This window comes from Lissotriton vulgaris, chromosome 5 (genome assembly GCF_964263255.1).
Source record: "Lissotriton vulgaris chromosome 5, aLisVul1.2, whole genome shotgun sequence".
In the NCBI taxonomy this organism is placed as follows: Eukaryota; Metazoa; Chordata; class Amphibia; order Caudata; family Salamandridae; genus Lissotriton; species Lissotriton vulgaris.
In genome coordinates, this window is record NC_141693.1 from 1,601,095,077 (window position 1) to 1,601,116,725 (window position 21,649).

Below are 21,649 nucleotides of genomic sequence, written 5' to 3' on the forward strand. Positions count from 1 at the left end.
CATGATTGACACCACAATTAAGGCATGGAAAAAACTGGGTCAACTGGCGGAAAAAACACCTTTATATGACCCCGCATTACCATTACACCACCATCCTGAGATTTCCGTCACAAATGAAGAGGTGGGAATGCACCTCTTACAGCAAGTGGGGGATAAACACGATGGGAGACCTCTATTGTAACGGAATGTTTAAGATGGCGCAAGACCGGTCATTTATCATGAACCAAACACTTATTTCAGTTCACCTATCACAAGGGGCAATTAAAAAAAATTACACCAGTTTTCCCGAGAAACCACAGCAATTAGATACCTTACAATTAATCATATCTTCTACGAACACCTCACATTTAGTGTTGAGACTGTATACAACAGCACAGACTGAGATGCGAATGACAGCTGACAGGGTGCGTGAGAGATGGAATGCAGTCCTTGACAATCCACTCACGGATGATAAATGGACCGAGGCTTGTGCAGTTACACCAATGCTAACTCCTAATGGCAATCTTCGAATACTACACTTCAAGTATTTGCATCAAATGTATTATACACCTCTGAGATTGTTTAAATATGGATTACGTACTGAGGCAAACTGTAAAAGATGCAGGGCTGATAACGCAGATTTCATACATTTAGAGTGGGATTGTTTAAAATTACAAGCTTATTGGGAGGATGTGGTATTGGTGCTGTCAGAAATGCTAGAGACTGATATTATCTGCTCTGTCCGTACTTGCTTGTTGGGCATATTGGAGAATGTGCGTGCTCAGAAACATAAATTTTGTCTAATTGCCCTACTGTTGGCCAAAAGAAGGGTCTCATTATATTGGGAAAGTAAAAATGTTCTTACACGAAAGGACTGGTTGTGTGACATGGCCTACTGTCGAGATACCTTACTCACATACGAAGAAAAACTACCTGCGAAATCCCGACCCAAGAACTATTGGCAATATCTCACTAATTACTTGAATGCTCACCCATCTAATCAATGACATGAACTAAGCCAAATGTAATCTCTCAATAATTGACGTATAATGTAATGTATGTTTTTTTTAATAAGGCTAATCTGCTGAACAAACTGGATTGATGAACGCTGTAGTGTAATGGTCTGTACGATTCACTCTGTTTTTTTGTATGTTTGAAAAAGCAATAAATACAAATTTTTTAAAAAAATCTATCAGCAGTGCTCGCTCCGAATACTACGCTATTAAAAATAAATAATTTTTTTATTTCTTAATTGAAAATTAAACTTTAAAACAAAAAAAAAATGCTAAAAGTTGACTGACAAGTTAATACAAAACAAAATAAAAGGGTGAAGGTAATGATAGAGGACGTCAAAGAGGAGAAGTAGTGGAATGTATAGACAGTTAACTACAAACTATTAAACATACCTGCATGCAGGAAACTTTACTGGCTACATTCATCAGGGCCTACATGCCCTGAGGCCTGGAATCCCATGTCAATCTCGGAAAAAACTGCTATAAACACACCTCCTCCACTCAGGACATGGCTTGAATCCTACAGGGAGTTCCACCTTACCTCTGAATAGTGAGCATTCCATCTTCCCCAAACCATCCTTCCAGAAGACGCGAAGATCATGCCGAGGGCAAAGGTCACTAAGTGACCCCTCAGGAAGGTTACAGGTCTAAGGCAGAGCAGCATTAAGGAGAGAAAACAAATAATCTAAGGAAAGCAATTATATGTAAAGAGAACAAACCAAGACATTGCAAAGAACCAACCCCCCAACATGGCTTTAGAGAGTGATAAGATGCCCTTTTCAGGTCAGCCTAACCTCCGCTTTAGCAGTGCGGAGGACCTCATGTCATCATTGTTTTAAAAAAATATAACAAGTACAGAAAGAGAGTGGGTTTTCAATCAGCCCCTTCTGCCATTGGCTTTCATGTATTTCCATGATTTAACACTGCTTAAATATACTTTCCTTCATGTCATGGTGTCTTGTAGATGAGTACATTGTCCCATTTGTGTTCCTATTAGGTATTGTCCTTAAGTTAGAATGAGGTACAACAACACCTGCAACATGTTATCGTAGGTCAGTGTGTGCGGTATGTACTTTGTTAAAACAATAATATTTTAATTGTTAATTTATGGTGTAAGTCTAGGAAGTGGGTGGAGTATTATTGCAACAAATAGGTGCACTCTTTTGTTTCATTTGCAGAGCTTTTACAAATGAGATTCCTCAGCTCCAACATGGTTTATGATTAATTAAAAAAACTCATACTTTTCAGTGCAATGTAAGGATATAAGAAATATTAATGAACATATTGATGTGTTGTATTTTAAAAATGGAGAAGGTACTCCGCTAAGGTGAATAGTTCACTTTTCAGTTGCATATTGCTGTATTTGGGTACTAGTAGTATTAAGATGAAACCTTGTTCCAGACAGTTTTAACATGTGTAGAAATGACAAAATAATGTACTCATGTTATCATAAAATGTGCCGCATTATGCAGCATAATTTTAGTTAACCCTGCCACATAACTTAAGTAAGTCATTATGATATGAAACATCTTTATTGTTGTCATAGCTACACTTTGACAATTGCCTTATTAACCGTCTTGCTTTCTCAAATTTGCTAGAAAATGCACCATTTGACCACTCTTTTTTCAAAATGTTCTCGCATCTCCCCTTAGGACAGTCAGGCTCGCTCTCTATGCTTGCCATGGGTCAATCATCCCAAACTTTCATGCCTCACCACTTCCAAACATTGCAAGCCACCACTGCTTTTAGGTTCACTGCTTACAAATTAACTACATGATCTGCTCCTTTTCTCAGAATTATTCTTTCATTTACACCTTATCTTCTATTTCCAGCTTAAATAAGGTTGTATAACAAAGTGTGGCTTTATTATTAGACTTTCTTTCTAGGGTAAGAGGGCTACAACAAATAAAAAGTTGCCAAATTATTACTGAACTTCTTCCCTAAAAACAAAGTTGCATATATTGGCTTTGCAATGCTTATTCTACTAGTGGATAATGGGCGTTGCATCCCCACTATGTATGTTTGCAATATGAATAAACCACACCAGGCGAAGCCTTTTATGTGAGTGAACCCTTCCTTTAAACCCATGCTGCAGTGAAAGGATACCCAAACAGAACCATATTTCCTCCCAGTGGGGTTCTTCCAGGACACTTTGAGTGGAGTTTGGTCCAAGAAGAGTATGAGGTCATCGGAATCTGGTGGAATCTGTTGATCCAAGAACAGGGTGGTTTAATAAAGAAAGATGAACCCCATACCAAAACCAAGTGAAAGATATCAAGGGAAACCACACTTACCATGACAGGCCGAGAGAAGCTGACTGCCACCCAGCTCCCCTCCCGACTGATCAACAAACAGCGCAGCGACTCTTCATTATCAGCTAGAAGAGAACAGATACGTTACTGTGAAAGTAGCAGTGAAACTACACACAACACAGTCAATATAAATACAAGCTTCTCTCAAACATAGCAGTATTGTCGTACCCCTGTTCTCAGCCCACTTTTCAGGATTTATTGTAAAAACAGCTCAAGGTCAGCTTTGTTTGCGCAAATGAGAATACACAAATGCCGCCTTTTTACATTTTATACATGTAACGGCAGAAAAAAAGGCATAACTCTACACCCAGCTACATGTAATAGAATTCGTAAATCAAACCCATGCCCATGTCTACTGCCTAGTAATGCACACTCTGGCTGTGCCTGTTTATTCATGCCCGACTCTTGTAATGCTAATGTAATTGATCAAATAATGGTGCTAAATATCCACGAAGCCTGTGAGAAAGGGAATTATTAGTTGGGGTGAATTGGCGTCCATCAACTATCTTGTTAAGTCGAGTCAAAGGTTTCAATAATTTAAAGCAGAGCTCAACACCTGGTAGCTATGGCACAGAGCAGACAGACTCAACTTAGAGGAAACATGTAAAGCATTTAGAATGCACCAAAACAATTAAAGATTTAAAAACGCAACACAATACAAATCCAATTAATAAGCATACAATATAATGTTATTAACAAAAGTACACCAAAACAACAAAATAAAATCCAATAAGGGGAGCCTGAGATATTATGTTTTGGTCTTTGGTGCGCGCAACAGTCACCAATAGGCCATGGGCGGAGCTACGCTGCCACCCATGGCCTATTGCGTTTTCTGTTTTAAAAGTACACGCACGCAAAGGCCAATGAAAATGGACCTAGAAAATAACACGCACGAACTGCGTGGAATTCCTAGGTCCATTTTCAAAACCCAGAGAAAAGGACTCTGGCTGCGCGACACTGCTGCGCAGTGTACGCTAGGCCAGAGACCTAAAAAACAGGAAAATTACAAAGGAACCTCCAGGACAAAGGTAACAAGCATTGGCATAGCCAATAGGTACCGCCTCTGGGACCTTTTAAGTGTTTAGTTATCCAGCACAATATCCTTGGTGCAACAACATCAAGTGTTGCATGGCTAAACACTTATAAGGTCCCAAATACAAGACCTATTGGCTATGCCAATGCTTGTTTTTCTTTGATTTTATCTTTTCTGGACCTTTAGAAAGACCTTTATGGACACTATTTGGTGCTAACTGCTGCAGCAGAGGTACAGGTTGTGGTCGAGTGACTGTTTTCCACTATTTTTAATCCTGTCCTCAAAGGAGGTGGGAATGGGGGGGGACATTGATCTCAGTGTGTGCAAGCTTTATCGGTCTTACTAGCTAGAAGTGCTTAGGGCATGCTTCACTGTCGGCTTGGAGCGCTGTAAAGAAATACGCCATTTTCTAGCAATGTGAAACCCCTAACAGGCATGTGCTGATCCATGTTTTTTTGTTCCAGCCCAGTCAGCTTACTGTGGCTTCCCATGACGGGCGAGAGGGATGCCGAGGTCGGGTGCCAGCTAGGCCCACCAATAACGAGGAGAGGAGTTGGCCTAACGACTAGGGCGGTCGTCCTCAAATTTGGGGAACTGTGTTCGAGTCTCGGCAATGACGCTGAACATCCTGTGATTCTGGACAAATAACTTAATCTCCCCTTGCCTAACAAAAAATGAATGTGTCCTCATGTAATGCAACTGGTGCTATGTAAAGCGCTCTGATACCCGATTTGGGTCTAGTTCACGCTATATAAAACTGTAAAAAAAATAAAAATAATCACTCCCTTGCTCAGTCTTAGCCCTCAGATATCACACTGCCTTGAAAGCACATGTTCTGCAGACAAGTGTGTGAAGCAAACTTTTTCACAATGTTGTCCTGACTAATTATATTTCTTTAGTTGGTTAGTTATTGGTGGGAAATTCACCACAATCTTTAGATTGTTTCTAAATGTTAGCTTCTATATACTGCTACCTTCCTGTATCTCCTCGGGCTATGCACCGGTCCACCTTTAACCCCCACCCCATCTAGGTGCCCCTACCACTCGTCCCCCTCTCTCTCGTACCACCTCTGACTCTTTCTTACACACCATTCCCGCCACTCTCACGTGGTTCACTTCACATCTAGGAGCACAGTTTCTTTCCTGTGCCTTTTCAAGGTTTCCTTCCCCCAAACACACCCTCTCCTCTTCTTCTTCGGGTGCCTGCTGCATACACAACTCTTTATGCGTCTGTGGACTGCTCGCCCCTTCTTTCCCTCTTTTTCACACATGCTTTCTGCTTCTCTATTTGGAGTTCATTCATCAGTTCAGGCACAAACTACCTATCCCTCTCTATCTTTCTTTCTAACTATTCTGTGTAGCTCTCACCCCTATCTATTCACCATGCCACATAATTCCAATACACAAATACACTACACAATTCCACCACACACAATTCCACAATTAACCATTTCAATCCAACACACACAATTCGACTCCACACCACATACATCTACTCCACTGTAAACCAAAACGCATGGGTAAACAACATTGTAATTTACAAAGCCAATAGTCTAACTTCACACAAGTTAGACCGAATGCATTGCAAACACTTCTTAATCTGTGTCAATGGAATAAGACCTACAGGCTCACTCACTGTTAAAGTTCTGCTGAGGTGTGCTTAACTCACACTTGGCTTAAATCCTTTTGGTGTGAAGTGCTGTGCAGCGCAGAAGAAGTATATCCTCACTGAGATTACGTATGCCTGAGAAGGGTGCAATATAGGGATAATTCCGTCCTGGGCAGCACATGCATGGTGAATGAATTTGCTGGGTTGAGGTGCAGATGTGAGTGGTACAATACATGAGTAGTGCAATGTGTGAATGATAAATGCATATGCTGGATGTATATGTGCCTAGGAGTGATACAGTACATTGAAGATACAGTACTGTGTATGCTCGATGTTTGTCTGTGGATTGTACAATACATGGGAGGGCCCTGGGTTCCATTTTGCGAGACCCAGGGCGGATTGGTGAAATATGGAGAGGAGCCAGAGGAATTCCCCTGACAGATTTGTGTTTTGCTGCATTCCTGCAAGCTGGCTTGGGAACACACTGGAGAGAGGAGAGTGAGGATTTCCCTGTACACTCAAAGGGGTCCTCTTTGATTCAGTGAGAGGTCACAAGGAAGGTACATTTCAGGAAGGGGACAGAGCTGATAATAGAATCCTAAGAGTAGGGTTGGGGCCCTGGGTCCCCCTTTTGATGCACATCAGGTGGCTGCTGTCCAGGTGTGAATTAGAGTCACTCCTATGGCCTGTGTTGTGGCACTGACAGCTTTGGTGAAACTCCTACTGTGAAAGACTTTTTCAAGAGGAAAAGGGAGCAGAAGGGGGGACACTTCAAAAGAAGCAGAATAACTACATAAAACCTAAAAGACTCAGACCCTAAGTCACATTTGGTGGAAATGGACTATAAGAAGCAGAGTTTGAGGCCCCAAAGTTGTTATCTGTCAAGCAGCCAGACAGGCTGTCTGAGGATTGGAAGCTCAGCAAAACCTTTCCCTGTGACCAGGACTGGGGGCCAAAGCCTGCTAATCTACCACTCTGCCTGGTGAGAAAGAAGAGAGTGTTGTAGGAAGCCAAGTCAAGTGGGAAGCCCCGTTGAGAGGAGCCCCTGTTCGCAGGCTTGTGCGGTAGCCGGCAGCAAGAACCTGTATGCCAGAAGGGCCTGACGTGATAAATTTCACTGTGCTGAAGAGGCCAGAGCCAGTGGACTGTGAATTGCGGTCGGTGACCTTGTATGTCAAAGGAGGTCACTGGGCACACCAGTACTGCAACCACCTGTCCCCCTGCCCCCCTCCCCCCCCCCCAAGACAAGTGAAAACACCATGGGAGCACTTGTACATCATCACTATGGCGAAGAATCCAAAGACAGGAACGTTGCATCCAGCCCCCAATGCAAGACTTGCCAACCAGTTACTCCTCAGAAGGAGCAGCAGAAATCCTCCGGACAGCAAGTGAGAGACAGCACCCGCTGAGTGCAGTTGTCTATGGCAGACTCACTGTAACTCAGTAGCAGCCACTACGAGTACCCGCAGATGGGGCACACTTAGGAACTCCGAATGCTTCTCACTTGCTGGTGCAGGTAAGACTGGTTGGACCCACGGAAATATGCTGCAAAATTAGTGCTTGAGAGGTGTAACACTATTGAAGTTACAGTTTTAGTAGATTCTCAAGACTGTGACTACTAGTGATGCATACCCTTGATGTTACTAATAGTGAATGGGGAATAACCGGCATCGCTAACACAAGGAGTGAGTGTTATAGAACACCACCAAAGAAACCATAGAGCCATGACCTCAGGGGAAGGCTGTGTAATTGTTTGCAGAGGTCGTATTTTTCTTTTGTGTGAACAGCGAGTATTTGGCGTCACAATAATTTATGGCTGCACGCATTTGCAGTTGTGAGCCAGTGTTCACTATCCTGTATTTACCCTCCCCCACCACCCGTGAGGGTGCCACGGACTGCTTGAACCACAAATTCCTGAGAGTCAAGTGCAGAAAAGTTACTTGGCTTAATTGCTCAGAGTTCATAGTAGGTCGGGCCCTGGGACATCAGAAGTAAATGGCCTTAACACCCACTGTTGTGTCCAGTAGCCCTTGCATACTCTGTAGTCCTCAAAAGGGGTTCTGTCTATTGGTGGCTGCAGTGGGATGCCTAATGTTTACAAACCTGAATACAGGTGTGGTATTGAAACAGAGAGAAAGGGAGGAAAAACAGAGAGAGAGTGGGAGAAGAAACAGAAGGAAAGGGAAAGAGCTGGAAAGGGAAGAGATAGCCCTTTAGTAAGAGAACCTTAGGTTGGCAGCAATGACAACTCCCTCTGGGATAATTTACTCTACATCCAGTTCAGGCCAAGGTTTGGCCAAGATTCCAAAAGATCTTCTGTGTGTGTATGTGGAAAGTCAGGATTCTTTGGAATGGGTTGTGTGCTTCGAGGTAGCTTGTAAGGTGCAGGCCTTTAATGAGGTGTGTAAGTCAACTGCCTTTATCGGCCGCATGTTATTGGAAAGGACAGCCATCACTAGGAGAAGGACTGTGGCAGACAAGATGGTCTATGGTCTGGAGTCAGCTCAGTTCCTTCAGGAATTCAGTGACTGTAAGAGAGCTGATGGTGTTATGTTTAAACTTGGATCTATAGTGTGTAACATGATTGGAATGAGTGGGTAAGAGGAAAGGAGGCCAAGGTCTTTCAGTCCCTTAACTAGCTGATGGTGACAGATCAAGTCATGGAGGAGTGCTCTACCCTACTTAGGCAATACCAATTTGATTTGACAGAGAAACATGAAGTGATTGGCTGGCAAGTGATTAGCTAATAGTGTTCACAAAGGGCTACAGCAGCATGTTTCTAAGCCAGAGGGAACGGAGAACTCCACAAAGACAGGTTCTAAACAGAAAGGTGAGAGCCAGGCTAATTCTCATGGGACTCGAGTAGGGCCAAGCAGACATGGTAATGGTGTGTCCAGGAAGGAGTATCATGAGAAGGGAGAACAGGGCAGTTCTTCCAAGCCTAAAGTTGTGACTTGCTTTAAGTGCCACAAGGTGGGACCCTTTAAGAGAGATTGTCAGAATAAAAGACTCTGGCCCAGCAGCACCTGTGTTAGCAAGCAAGTTACACATGGGTGAAGAGAACTGAGAGGTCCCGGTTGCGCTCAGCCTAGTAGCTATGGACATTTGGGAGACAGGCTCAGATGCTCTGAAGCACATTCATCCTAACACAAATGGATCTGTGCAGGACATTAGTAGAAGATGTGCTTTGTGCAAGAAGCTAGTTTCAATGGGAGGAAAGTAGGAGGAAAGTGGAGCCTTCTGCACTATGGATGAGAGGAAGTACCTTAAGCCTGAGGAGATATTCCCTGGAACCAAGGATACAGGTCTGGTAGCCAGTGGAGTAGGTATAGAGTATACGCTTGCCAGGGTTGAGATTGAGCTCAATGGCATGGCTGCCACAATTGATGTAGGGGTAAGGGAAAAGCAAGAAGTTAGATGTCTCTTGGGCAATGATTTGATTGCTCGTGGCTAGGTGCCAGGACCGGAAGCCTTTATGGCTGGGCGTCATTTGTGTTGACCACAGCACAGCCTGCACATCAGTCTCAGAGTGGGGATGGGGTCATACCTGATTTGCAGGGACCAGGACAAGGTAGCTTGCAGGTAAGGGCAGATGCTGGTAAGACAGTGGCCATGGAGGTCATTGCTTCTATGCTTCTACTCCAGAAGGAGGGAAGGATAAGGCAAGCAAGGAAGGTAATTTCTGACAGCGGAACAAACTTAATCTATTCTGACATGAGAGAGATGTAGGAGCACCCTGGCATGACATAACACTTCTCCAAGACATACCACTTCTACACACCCTACCACCTACAAACTAATGGCATGGTTCAGTGGTTTAACAAGAGCATGATCAGAACTCTGCCAAAGAACCTCAGGACAAAGTGGGATCTTCTCCTGCCATTTCTTCTTCTTTGCCTACTGAGAGATTCCACAGAAGGGGCAGGGTTCAGGCCCTTTGAGCTCTTCTACAAGCAACCAGTGCGAGGTCCATTCATTTTAGAGAAGGGTGGGAAGGAACATCGAGAGTCTACACAGAAGTATGTAGTAGACTTTGTGATTGGCCTAAGGAAGTTGATGGCACCTTGCACGAGTCAGGCCAAGGAAAACCTTCTGGCCAGCCAAGAGGTGATGAAGGATTGGTTTGACCAGAAAGCTACAGTGACTGGGTATGAAGAAGGTCAGGAGGTGTTGGTGTTATAGCCTATTAGTCCTAAGGCTTCGGAGGACAAATCAAATTGCGTGGGCTATACAAGGTAGTTCAGAATGTTTTTGAGGAAAACTATTTGGTGGACATCGGTGCCACAAGGAAACCCAAGAGGGTGCGCCATGAGAGCAGGCTGAAGGCCTACCTCCAAAGAGATTACAGTGAATGTCATGGCTATGGCAAAGGAAGTAGAGGAAGACAATGAACTCTTACTGCTTTGCTCCATAGTGACATGAAGGATGGCACTGTTGTAGGGTTCAGATATCCCCTCAGTTAATGCCTGAGCAGCAGAGAGAATAGAGAGAGGAGTTGAGACTGTTTGCCAACCTCTTCTTACTGACTCCAGGGTTGACACGGGTCTGTGTGCATGACACCGACTGCCAGTAAAGAGCAGGATGCACAGAATGTCTGGCTGGGTTCAGGGAAGCATGAAGATGGAATTCGCCAAGATGTTGGCCCTGGGGGTCATTGAGAGATATCCTAGTTCTAGGTCTAGTGCCGTGGTTCTAATACCAAAGCAAGGGTCTACTGACTTGTCTGTGTGGACTACCGAGCTTCCAAAGAAGTAACCAAAACCAATGTCCATCCAATTCCAAGAGCAGTGAGCTTGTGGATTGGTTAGGTGCTGCAAAGTAATTGAGCACCTTGCATTTGACCAGTATAAATACGCAGATCGTTTTGGCACCAAATACCAAGGAGAATACTGCATTTTCTACTCCAGAGGGTCTGTATCAGTTTAAGGTGATGCCTTTTGGGTTGAAGAATGCTCTTGCCACGTGTCAGCACTTGGTGGCCTATGTTCTCACAGGGCTGGAAGAGTTCTGAGAGGCTTACCCGGATGGTATTGCATTGTTCAGTAATTCATGGCAGGACCACCCGAGACAGCTAGGACAGGTGTTGGCAAGGATACAGGAGGCAAAACTGACCATCAAGGCAACACCTCCCAACCCCCCAAATCAGGGTCCTTCAGAAACCACAGGAGATAAACAAGAACTGTCTTGGTATGCTGTTCTGTCCATTTCAAGCGTACCCAAATGCTACATGCGCTACAGCAAAAAATGATGGACAGAATGCTGAGTAAATCAAACATTCAACCCCAGTCAAGAGATTTGGGTTAAATCCATCATTCTTTTGCTCACCACACCACCCCAGTTTGGACCCCGCCATATCCAAATCAGTCTTGACCTTGCTCCTTATGGGAACAGTCCAGCCCGAACTGCAAGGCTGGGTCCTCACTGGACCGGAATCAAGCATTCTGGGACCAGTTTAATCAGCCAGGCTAGCTTGAATCCATGGCTCGCGAGCAAGGGACCCACACCTGCGCATACCCATCCCACTTAGGGCAAAAAAGTGATATAGCAACAAATGATGGACGGAATGCCGAGTAAATCAAACATTCACCCCACAGTCAAGAGATCTGGGTTAAATCCATTTTCTTTTGCTCCCTACACCACCCCAGTGCTACATGTGGCGCAACAGACCTGTCAAACAGGATGGGACAGCTTCGCATCAACAGGATGGGCAAAGTCCCTACTCTAAATATTCTGAGGAGTTCAGAAAAGCCGTCGCTGCTCATTCAAGTCGCCTATTTTTTGCTGGTGGGGGGTATTTCATACCTTATTCTTACCTATTGCCAGCAGGCTGGGAGCTGGCAGGGAGAGGCTTAGAGCAATTAGCCTTCTGCCAGTTCAAGCAGATAAAGGTTAACTTTCTAAAAGTTACTTTTCCTTAAATCCGACCGCCATTAGTGGAGAAGTGTGGCTCAAATGGTTAGAGCGGCAGACCCTGATGCAGAGGTCTGGTCCGGGACCAGGGTTCAATACCCACCTCGGCGGGTCTTGGGCTCAATTTCCTCGGACCTGATCATTCTCGCCTCGGTGCCTATTCTAATCATGGGTCCCACTCTGCAACTCTGGGCAATAGCTTGCTTAATCTCCACAACAGCCCCAACAGCGCTGGGATGCCTGGCTTCACCTTGGGGGTGCCCAGGAGTGGACATTCCACAGGGAAAAACCAGGAAGGGTTCCTAAGCGGCATACGGACCTCCGCTGGAGGTAGCTGTGCGTTTTACAAATGGCATTTACATTTACATTTACATTCAATTGGATTTTTAATAACTATTAAAACAGTGGTTTAATTATTTTCCTAGCTTGTCCTATTCCTTATAAAGCATAATTAGTATTTTAATCTGTACTCTATTTTCTATATAGGGAAGTTAGGCCTCCCACAGAGAAAACTGCTTTTAGGGTATTGACACTATAGGGAGCTGGTAACATGGGGGTGGTAGTAAGCTTTAAACTTGCTTAATCTGAGCCTCCATCCTGACACAGAATATAACAACTGTTAGCTTTCGTGAAGAAAAATTTCAATTCCCTTTAGGACATGTAAGCGAGAAATATCCTTACCAGGAAAGCACAATAATACATAAGTACAGCCCTGAAAAACTTGAGCAAATGGACAAGCAGATCAAATTGATATGGGACAAGCTGGATGATGCGGAAGGGCGGGCCCGCCGCAATAACGTGCGCATACTGGGTATTCCAGAGAAAAGCGAAGGGAAAGACCCTACCCAATTCGTGGAGGACTGGCTAAAAAAGGTAGTGGATCCCCAAGACCTCACACCACTATACAGTGTGGAGAGAGCGCACCGGATGCCTGCAAGGCCGCCTAAACTAGGAGCGTCACCGCGCCCCTTAATTGCCCGCCTGCTACACTACAAAGACCGTGACTCGGTCCTGAGGGCCGCAAGAGAGAAAGCTCCATTGCGCTTTGAGGACAAGACTATCTCTGTGTATCCAGATTTTACTCCGGCGGTACAGAGGGCCCGCTCGACGTTCCTGGGAGTTAAGCGCATGCTGCGGGACAGGGATCTGAAGTACGCACTGTTGTTCCCGGCACGACTCAAGGTGCTTTATAACAATAGGTCCTACTTTTTTGAATCACCGGACGATGCGGCGGAATGGATCGAAGTGACACTGACGCCCCCGAACTCGCAGGACGCCGGTGGAGTGGACCACGGTGAGGGATCATCGCACCGGGGAGGCCGAGACCAGCGGGGAGCGGCCAAGGATCACATGCACCGGAACGCGGACTCTGGGGGACCGACATTGGCCGGGCCGAAGGGCTGGTCAACCCGACATCGGCCGCTTTGGCTGAACACGACGCCCGGGACCCTGCCACCTCAGCCAGCCGCTCTGCCACCCACACGGAGGTGTCGGGGTCTGCTGATAGCCTGCAGCTGTTTCCCAAGATCACGGCACAAGAAGCACATGACCTGTGACTGTGGCTCGGCGACGAGCCGGATGGTAATGTATGAACTATCTGTAAGGCGATTGGGGGGGGGGGGGCCTTCCTCGCTCTTGGTGAGATGGAGTGCTACCAGCTGACTCTGGACTGGTGTAGGAGGCCCCAGACCCCCACCGTAGGTATACACCCGTTACAACGCATCTTTTACTCCGCACTACCATTACAACGCGACTTTTACAACGCATACCATTACAACGCATTGCGCTGGGGGGCGCTCTAGGATAGGGAATAAGTATAATTTACTATCCAACACCTTCCCTAGGGTCCACGGGGACTGGAGTTAGAATTGTAAATTATACTTACCACTATCCAGCACCTCAAAGCGCTATGCGTTGTAATGGTATGCGTTGTAATGGTCGCGTTGTAACGGTAGGTAGTTGTAATAGTATGCGTTGTAACATGGTACATCCCCCACCGTATAGACATGTTTAACTGTAAGACAAGCCCACGTTGGGCTCTACTGTTTGGACCCCGGAAGGTTTTGTTCGGGGACCTGGGAGTTACGGGGTTGTTTCTTGTACAGGCACGAGACTCATGGTTGTTTAATTATACCTGCCCCATGGTGCGGAATCCACCGGCTACACCTGCTGCCACTAGGGATGGGGACCCATAATGACTATAAAATGTGCACTTGGAATGTTCGTGGCATGGGGTCGGTCCACAAAAGACATAGAATCCTAGCTCAACTGAATCGCAGGAAGGTCAATATGGCCTGCCTTCAGGAAACCCATCTAACGACCTCAGAAAGTGGGAAATTGCTTAGAAAATGGAAGGGCCAACTGTTCGCCACCTCTTACTCGGCCTTCTCGAGGGGGGCGGCTGTATGGCTGAGGAATTCGGTCCCCTTCAAGATGGTGGAGCTGAGGGCGGATACGAATGGCAGATATGTACTTGTTCGAGGGTTGTTGGATGGCTGCCCTGTTGTGTTGGGAAGTGTATATGCACCGAACTCGAACCAATCAGCGTTCCTAGTGGCGCTTAGCGGAGTGCTAGCAGATTGGGCAGATCTTCCCTGGTTGCTGGGAGGGGATTTTAATGCTGTATTAGACGTCTCGATGGATAGATCACACCCACCATTACAGGCCACGGAAAGTAGGAAACAGGCTGAGGCGCTAGTGCAGTGGGCAGAGGGTTGGCAACTAACAGATGCATGGCGTGGCAAACACGTGGGGGACAGGGAATACACATTCTATTCACCACCACATAAGTTGCACACCAGAATAGATCATGTGTTCTGCACCACGCCACTCTTGGGGTCGGTTCTAGCTGCGGAACACATGGGGAAAACTTTCTCGGACCACAGCCCGGTGGAAGTCACTTTTCAATGGGGTAGGATCCCAACTCCCATACCAACTTGGCGCCTTACCCCGGACTTATTAGAGGACACGACCTTCCGCGCCTCACTAGAGATGGCCATTGTCACTTACTTTGACATAAACAGGGGGTCGGCGAGCGCCCGCCAGGTGGAGTGGGATACTTTTAAAGTCACGATTCGGGGCGAGGCGATGAGCACACGGGTGGGCATGAGGCACATGGTGATGGACAAACTCCGGGATGTAGAGGGACGCCTGGCACTACTGGAGAGTGAAGCTGCCGGCACGAATGTGCCTTTCACGCCCCTGCAGGAAGCACACATCCAACATGCAGAACTGTTAGAGGAGCTGCGTATCCTTGACTACCGTGAGTACACGAGTAGACAACATGCGCAGGCAGACAAGGCGGGGCCTTTATTAGCCCGGCTGGTAAAGGACGACCCGATCCACTTGCCCATAATGGAGGTACTCGACCAGGGGGGGACCATGGCCACAACGCAGCTGAGTGTGAACGCAGCATTTCATGATTACTATGGGACGTTATACGGCCCACACGACCCTATGGTAGATGGGTCCCTCGGGGACTTCATGAGGGGGCTGGACATACCAAAGCTAGAGGAGAGACAAAGGAAGGAGTTGGCAAGACCTATCACAATAGCAGAAATTAGACAGGCCATTCGCGCCCTTCCACGGAACAAAGCCCCGGGCACGGACGGCCTTCCAGTGGAATTCTATGGAGCCTTCATAGATCTTCTGGCACCACGACTACTGGAAGTATACGGGGAGGCACTTAAGGCACGGGGTCTACCACAGACCACATTACAAGCACTAATAGTGTCACTGCTGAAACCGGAAAGGGACGGCCTATGCATAGCAAACTACAGGCCGTTATCACTACTAAACACGGATTACAAAATATTGAGTAAGCTACTAGCGAACAGACTGGCCCAATACATCCCGACGCTCATACACCCAGACCAGTGTGGCTTTGCCCCGGGCAGAAGCACTGCTATGAATCTGCGGCGCCTCAGCCAAATCATGCTAGGTGCACCGGGAGGGACGGGGACGGAAGGCTGCGTATCACTAGACCTGAAGCAAGCCTTCGACTCCATCAGGTGGGACTACATGTTTGCGGTACTCGAATACTTCGGGCTGCCGGTAGAGTACATTAGTTGGGTGAAACTGCTTTACACATATCCGACTGCACGGGTCCGCACAAACAGGTGCATATCGGCGCAGTTAGCAGTGGCTAAGGGTACCAGGCAGGGATGCCCATTATCCCCGCTGTTGTTTATACTAGCGCTAGAGCCTCTACTGTGCAGACTCCGGAAGTCCGCGCAGCACAGAGGTGTACGGAGGGGTGAGACGACACATGTGGTATCGGCGTACGCGGACGACATTATACTCTATTTCGGAGACCTGGGAGGGGACTTAGACCCGGTGCCCGGCATATTTAACACCTTTAGTACCATGTCGGGCCTTGCGATTAGTGAACCCAAGTCATATGGGTTCTTCTTCTCTGCAGCCAGGATGGGCACTCATCTTCCCTTTGCACCTTACTCATTCCAGGTGGCGGAGCACACCTTCCGTTACCTGGGGATACAAGTGTATAGAGATCCAAGGGACCTGCTAGAGGGCAACGTGGGAAGGGCAATCACGAGGCTGAGGGCACAGGTGCGATTTTGGATCACGCTCCCGCTAACGGTGGCGGGCAGGGTGACTATTACCAAGATGGTGGTCCTGCCACGTTTGCTGTACTACTTTACTGGACTGCCGCTGAAAATCCCCGCCGCAATATTCAAAACGCTTGACACCCTGTTGACCGAACTGGTATGGGGCACAGGGAGGCGACGTATTAGCCTTAAAAAATTGCAGCTTCCCACGTCCGCGGGTGGTATGGGGGTCCCGGACCTCCGGGCATATAACTTTGCATGTCAACTGCAATGGCTTGCCTACTGGCTGGCAGGACGCAACTTGCACGAAATCAATATGTCTGACTCAGAATGGAATAGAGGGAGGCCATGTTGATCCCAAAGGCGGGGATCCCGAGATCCACGCCCCCCCTGCTCCGCATTGCGATTGAGCACTGGAGGCGGGCCGTGAAATACACGTCTCCCACGACAACTTACGCCCCTACGATACCATTACTAGGGTTACCAGCCGGACTGCGAACACTATCGACACACATGCTGACGGATTGGCACGACTTGGGAGTGACCCAGGTGGGGGATTTCTTTAATGATGGCAAGATGATGGCTTTTGAGGAATTTCGCATTACACACCACTCACCCGGGAGGTCGTTCTTGTTACACGCAGGTGTGAAATGTTACATAGCACAGGCATGGGCCCCTGACGGGACGGAGCCACCCACGAACCCGCTAATCACGATGCAGTATCTAATGGGGACTGGCAGCCACCTGACCAGGTGGATAACGCATGGTATAAGAGAGGGCAGGGCCATATCACTACAACCATTGCGAGATAAGTGGGAGCATGACATCGGGAGACCGCTTAGGGATAAGGAATGGGACAGGATCTTGAGATACCCTAAGAAGGTATCGAGGAACCAGAAGTTTAAGTTCATACAGCTCATGCTCCTCCATCGAGCATATCTGACGCCTCACCGCCTGCACACTATGTTCCCAGACACTCCTAATACTTGCCCAAGGTGTGGGGGGGGAGGATGCCCGACTGGTTCACATGTTATGGGCTTGCCCTAAACTGGGGTACTATTGGACCACAATGCAGTCTGATTTAGCTAGGCTGGTTCCTTCCAAACCGTACAACACATTGGAATATACCCTCCTGGGACTGGGCCCTGTGGAGCGGAGAAAGAGCGTAGGTACACGGTTCACAGACTTAGCACTGATCTTAGCGAAGCGTGCGATCACCATGAGGTGGAAGTCCCCCAAGCCACCAGACCCTGAGATGTGGAGGGCGGAGCTAGTGAGGTGGGGAAAGGCTGAAGGTACGACGCTACAGCGCGAAGAACGCAGAGGGCTTAGGAAACATCCCATTTCCCTGGACTGGAACACTTTGCTGGGGACATTGGAATCAGGGAGCGACTCGGACTCAGAACACACCATAGATATGGGACACCAGGACTAAGGGTAGCTCCACTTCGCAGGCTGACACATGTGCGGCGGCAACCAAAAGGTGGGACCCATCGCACGAATATAGAGGTGCACGGCCGAAAACGGCGCTCACACGACAGTGTCTAACCCCACATGCCCCTAGTGCGCATTCAACAGGGATAATGTAACACCCGCTATATACATGTGTAGGAATGTCCGACATCAAGGGCTGGTGTAAAAGTGAATGGGTAGTGCCTGAGGGGGGGAGGGAGAGGGGGGGGGGGGGGAGTTTGGTTGGGTGTTACAGTAACATAATGGAAAATGGAAATGTGTACATCCTGTCAGAGTGATTATATGATGCAAAAATGAAGCTTATGTACCGAAATGTTATGCTCTGATTACTATACCTTCGTTTATCCTGCCAATAAAGAAATTTTCAAAAAAAAAGTCCAGCCCTGAAGATTTGGCAGGGGTGACAATGCTAGGCATAAGAACATGAATAATATGCTTATTGTTCCAAAGACTCTTGCCATTAGCTGAGGAAGGATTCCCTTGCACACGGAAGGTGCATTCTGCTGCAAAGGCTCATTTGGGAGGTCGCGTCGCTGGTGGGAGCTTCTCCGCATTCGGCGGACTGCCTGCACGCTCCCAGCGTGCGCTTGACCTTTGGACTACTTGCCGCCTTCACCGGGGGACTGCGAGGACCAGCAGCCTTCACATCTCCCAGCTGGTTCCTCTTCCCCCGGCGGCCACGCCCCCCGCCTGCTGCTATATACCTTTCGCGACACCCGCTCCGCGGGTGCCGCTCACTTGTTCCAAAGACTCTTGCCATTAGCTGAGGAAGGATTCCCTTGCACACGGAAGGTGCATTCTGCTGCAAAGGCTCATTTGGGAGGTCGCGTCGCTGGTGGGAGCTTCTCCGCATTCGGCGGACTGCCTGAACGCTCCCAGCGTGCGCTTGACCTTTGGACTACTTGCCGCCTTCACCGGGGGACTGCGAGGACCAGCAGCCTTCACATCTCCCAGCTGGTTCCTCTTCCCCCGGCGGCCACGCCCCCCGCCTGCTGCTATATACCTTCCGCGACACCCGCTCTGCGGGTGCCGCTCACTTGTTCCAAAGACTCTTGCCATTAGCTGAGGAAGGATTCCCTTGCACACGGAAGGTGCATTCTGCTGCAAAGGCTCATTTGGGAGGTCGCGTCGCTGGTGGGAGCTTCTCCGCATTCGGCGGACTGCCTGCACGCTCCCAGCGTGCGCTTGACCTTTGGACTACTTGCCGCCTTCACCGGGGGACTGCGAGGACCAGCAGCCTTCACATCTCCTAGCTGGTTCCTCTTCCCCCGGCGGCCACGCCCCCCTGCACGAACACCTTATCTTGATTAGCTCTACCCGCAACGCGGGACGCGCGCAGGACGAAGCCCGGGCCAAGGGCGGGCCCGTTTAAGCCCGTTCAAGACTGGGCAGGACTGGACTGGGCCACGGTATTTTTCTTTTAAATTTTAATATTTTTTATTCTTACCTGCGATCCCTTGCTAGACATAGTATTGAGCCGCACTTATCACTGAACTTGTTGTATTCTGCGTAACAATGAATAAGAGCACCAGAAGCAAAAAGACCCCGAAAGTTACCGATATAACTGGCCCTATAGACTTATTTATCACCAAGACCCATGAGGTCATAGACAGAAGCATACATATCCTAGAACGCAGGGTATCACACGAATTGGAGGTTGCTAGAAGATCGTCTATGGGGCCCTTGGCTTCTGCCCAAACTCCCATCCAACAGGGACCGATTATCCCACTGTTTAACCAAGCAGAAAATACTAATGTACTAATACACACGGTCCCAAATATTGTGGATCTATCCGCCACCCAATTGTCATTAGGGTCTAACTACAGTGAGGATTTAGAAAAAACACCAGATCTACAACTCTCCCATAACCATGTGGATATTTTAGACCCCAATTCCACGGGTAAGCGGGAGGGCGCCATAGCTAAGAGGCAAAACACAGAGATGACCTCACATGAGACCACACTTCCTCCGCATAACATCACGACCTCCCTCAATCCAATTAGTGCTACAAATCCGTTAGATCAACCGATCCCTACCAACAGTAGTGCTGATTACATCTTGACCTCTCAAGATAATGGTCTCCGAGAGTTGACAGAGGACCAGGGATTAGGGGGTGGCACACAGAAACCATGCATTGCATGTGTAACACTACACGATCTCCTCATAAAAAGCATGGGGGAGTTGCTAAAACGCCATCTGCAACCCATGGAAAAGAGCATTATGATTATCGAGAAACAATTAGCAAAATGAAATACCCCAGCATTCACGCAGAAATCATTAGGCACACTTGCAAAGGGGGCGGGGACATCTAAAGACTCAAATAAACCGGCCCAACCTTTGGCCTTGCCTGTCACCCGACCGAAGCCTCCGTCGCTCGAAAGAGTTGTAAACTCCGAAACTTCTAAAAGCGACAGGCAAAACAATCAAATTACCTCAAAGCCCGCCCTAACAGAGGGGAATGGAAAATCAAAGGGCATTATTGATAACTCCCAAAAAACCCCGGCTCCTGTGGAGCCAAACACTCAGCCAGGCAAACAGAAGGACACCCCACAGATAACACACAAACCTCAACCATCCCAGCCACAGGCCAACGAGAGGAAAGGCGCTAGGTATAGGCGTCCGATACATCTGCCGCCTGAGGCGACCCCATACACCGTCATTCTCACTGGGGTCCCCGAGCTGGCAGATGGTACAGACGAACCCCCATGGTCACTGCGCAACAAGGTATTGCAGTGGTTGAGTCAAAATAGACCTCTCCAACCATCTAACCACAGTAGAATCAACTCAATGAGAAGAGTGTATTGGATTGGCGATGTGAGAAGTTGGCCCGATATGCAACGTTCGCTATTCTAGCGACCGCTATGTATCGTTCCAACGACCCTTATGGTGTTTGGTTGTAAGTCAACCTATAGACCAGCTATCCTAGTAGCGTGGATACGAGCAGTCTAAGGCTAAAGACTCGAGAGGGCGTGTTAAGCCAGCTGTTTACCACACATGTACCCCTTGAACACCCAGTGAAAGGACACCACACAAGTGTTATGAAAATAAACAGTATATTTATTAAGAATCACAACAGCCCTGTACTCTTTATGAGGACAGGGTACTAAGCACAACCAAATCTCTTTAGTAAATACTTCAAGTGCACAATTAAAACAAGTGTCCGAGGACACGGAAAGGTTAAGGCAAGTCGGAAGCGAGGGACTCGGGACCCTAGAGTAAGGAGGCTATGCAGGCACCGAAGTGCCGAGTTACCTAGCCACGAGGGCTGCGGCTGCACAAGTCTTACAGGCGTCGGGGTCTTCGCTGACGAGCCAGGAGCCGGAAGAAAAGGAGTTGCTGGCCGGCGACCAGTGCTGAATAGTTCGTAGAGATCCAAGCCTGGATCGGAGATTGAAGAAACCTGAAAGCAGAGGGGACCAAGTTCGTACTACTAGCCAGTAGTCAGAGGGTACCAGGAAGGCACCGGTTGGCCGTCACCTCGACCAGGTGAGTGGGCGACGCTAGGCTCTGCAGTCTCTCGGACCAGGAGGCGTTGTCGGCGACCACGGTGGAGGTGCGAGCTGTCCCACGACGGATGTCGCTGTCGGCGTCTGGAGTGGACCAGGAGGGTCCGGGGTGCTTCTCGGAAAGATGGAAGCAAGGGCCAGTCTGGAGCAACCAGACCGGCAGTGTTGATTCTCGGATGTCGTCACAGAAGGACACGAGCCAGCGGCTAGTGACCAGACAACGTGCTGAGCAGCGAGCAGAAGGGCC

The 21,649-nt window shown here is 48.0% G+C and overlaps 1 protein-coding gene across 1 annotated transcript in view; it reads right to left on the reverse strand.

Moving 5' to 3' along the window:
- The window catches only part of RABGGTA (Rab geranylgeranyltransferase subunit alpha), a 155,657-nt gene that overhangs the window by 78,421 nt on the left and 55,587 nt on the right, over positions 1-21,649 (reverse strand). The window contains exons 8-10 of the mRNA XM_086923739.1: positions 3,287-3,369; positions 3,099-3,197; positions 1,534-1,639 (exon numbers count right to left, since the gene is read on the reverse strand). Coding sequence (XP_086779865.1) covers positions 1,534-1,639; positions 3,099-3,197; positions 3,287-3,369 — 288 coding nt within the window. The remainder of the gene's footprint in view (positions 1-1,533; positions 1,640-3,098; positions 3,198-3,286; positions 3,370-21,649) is intronic.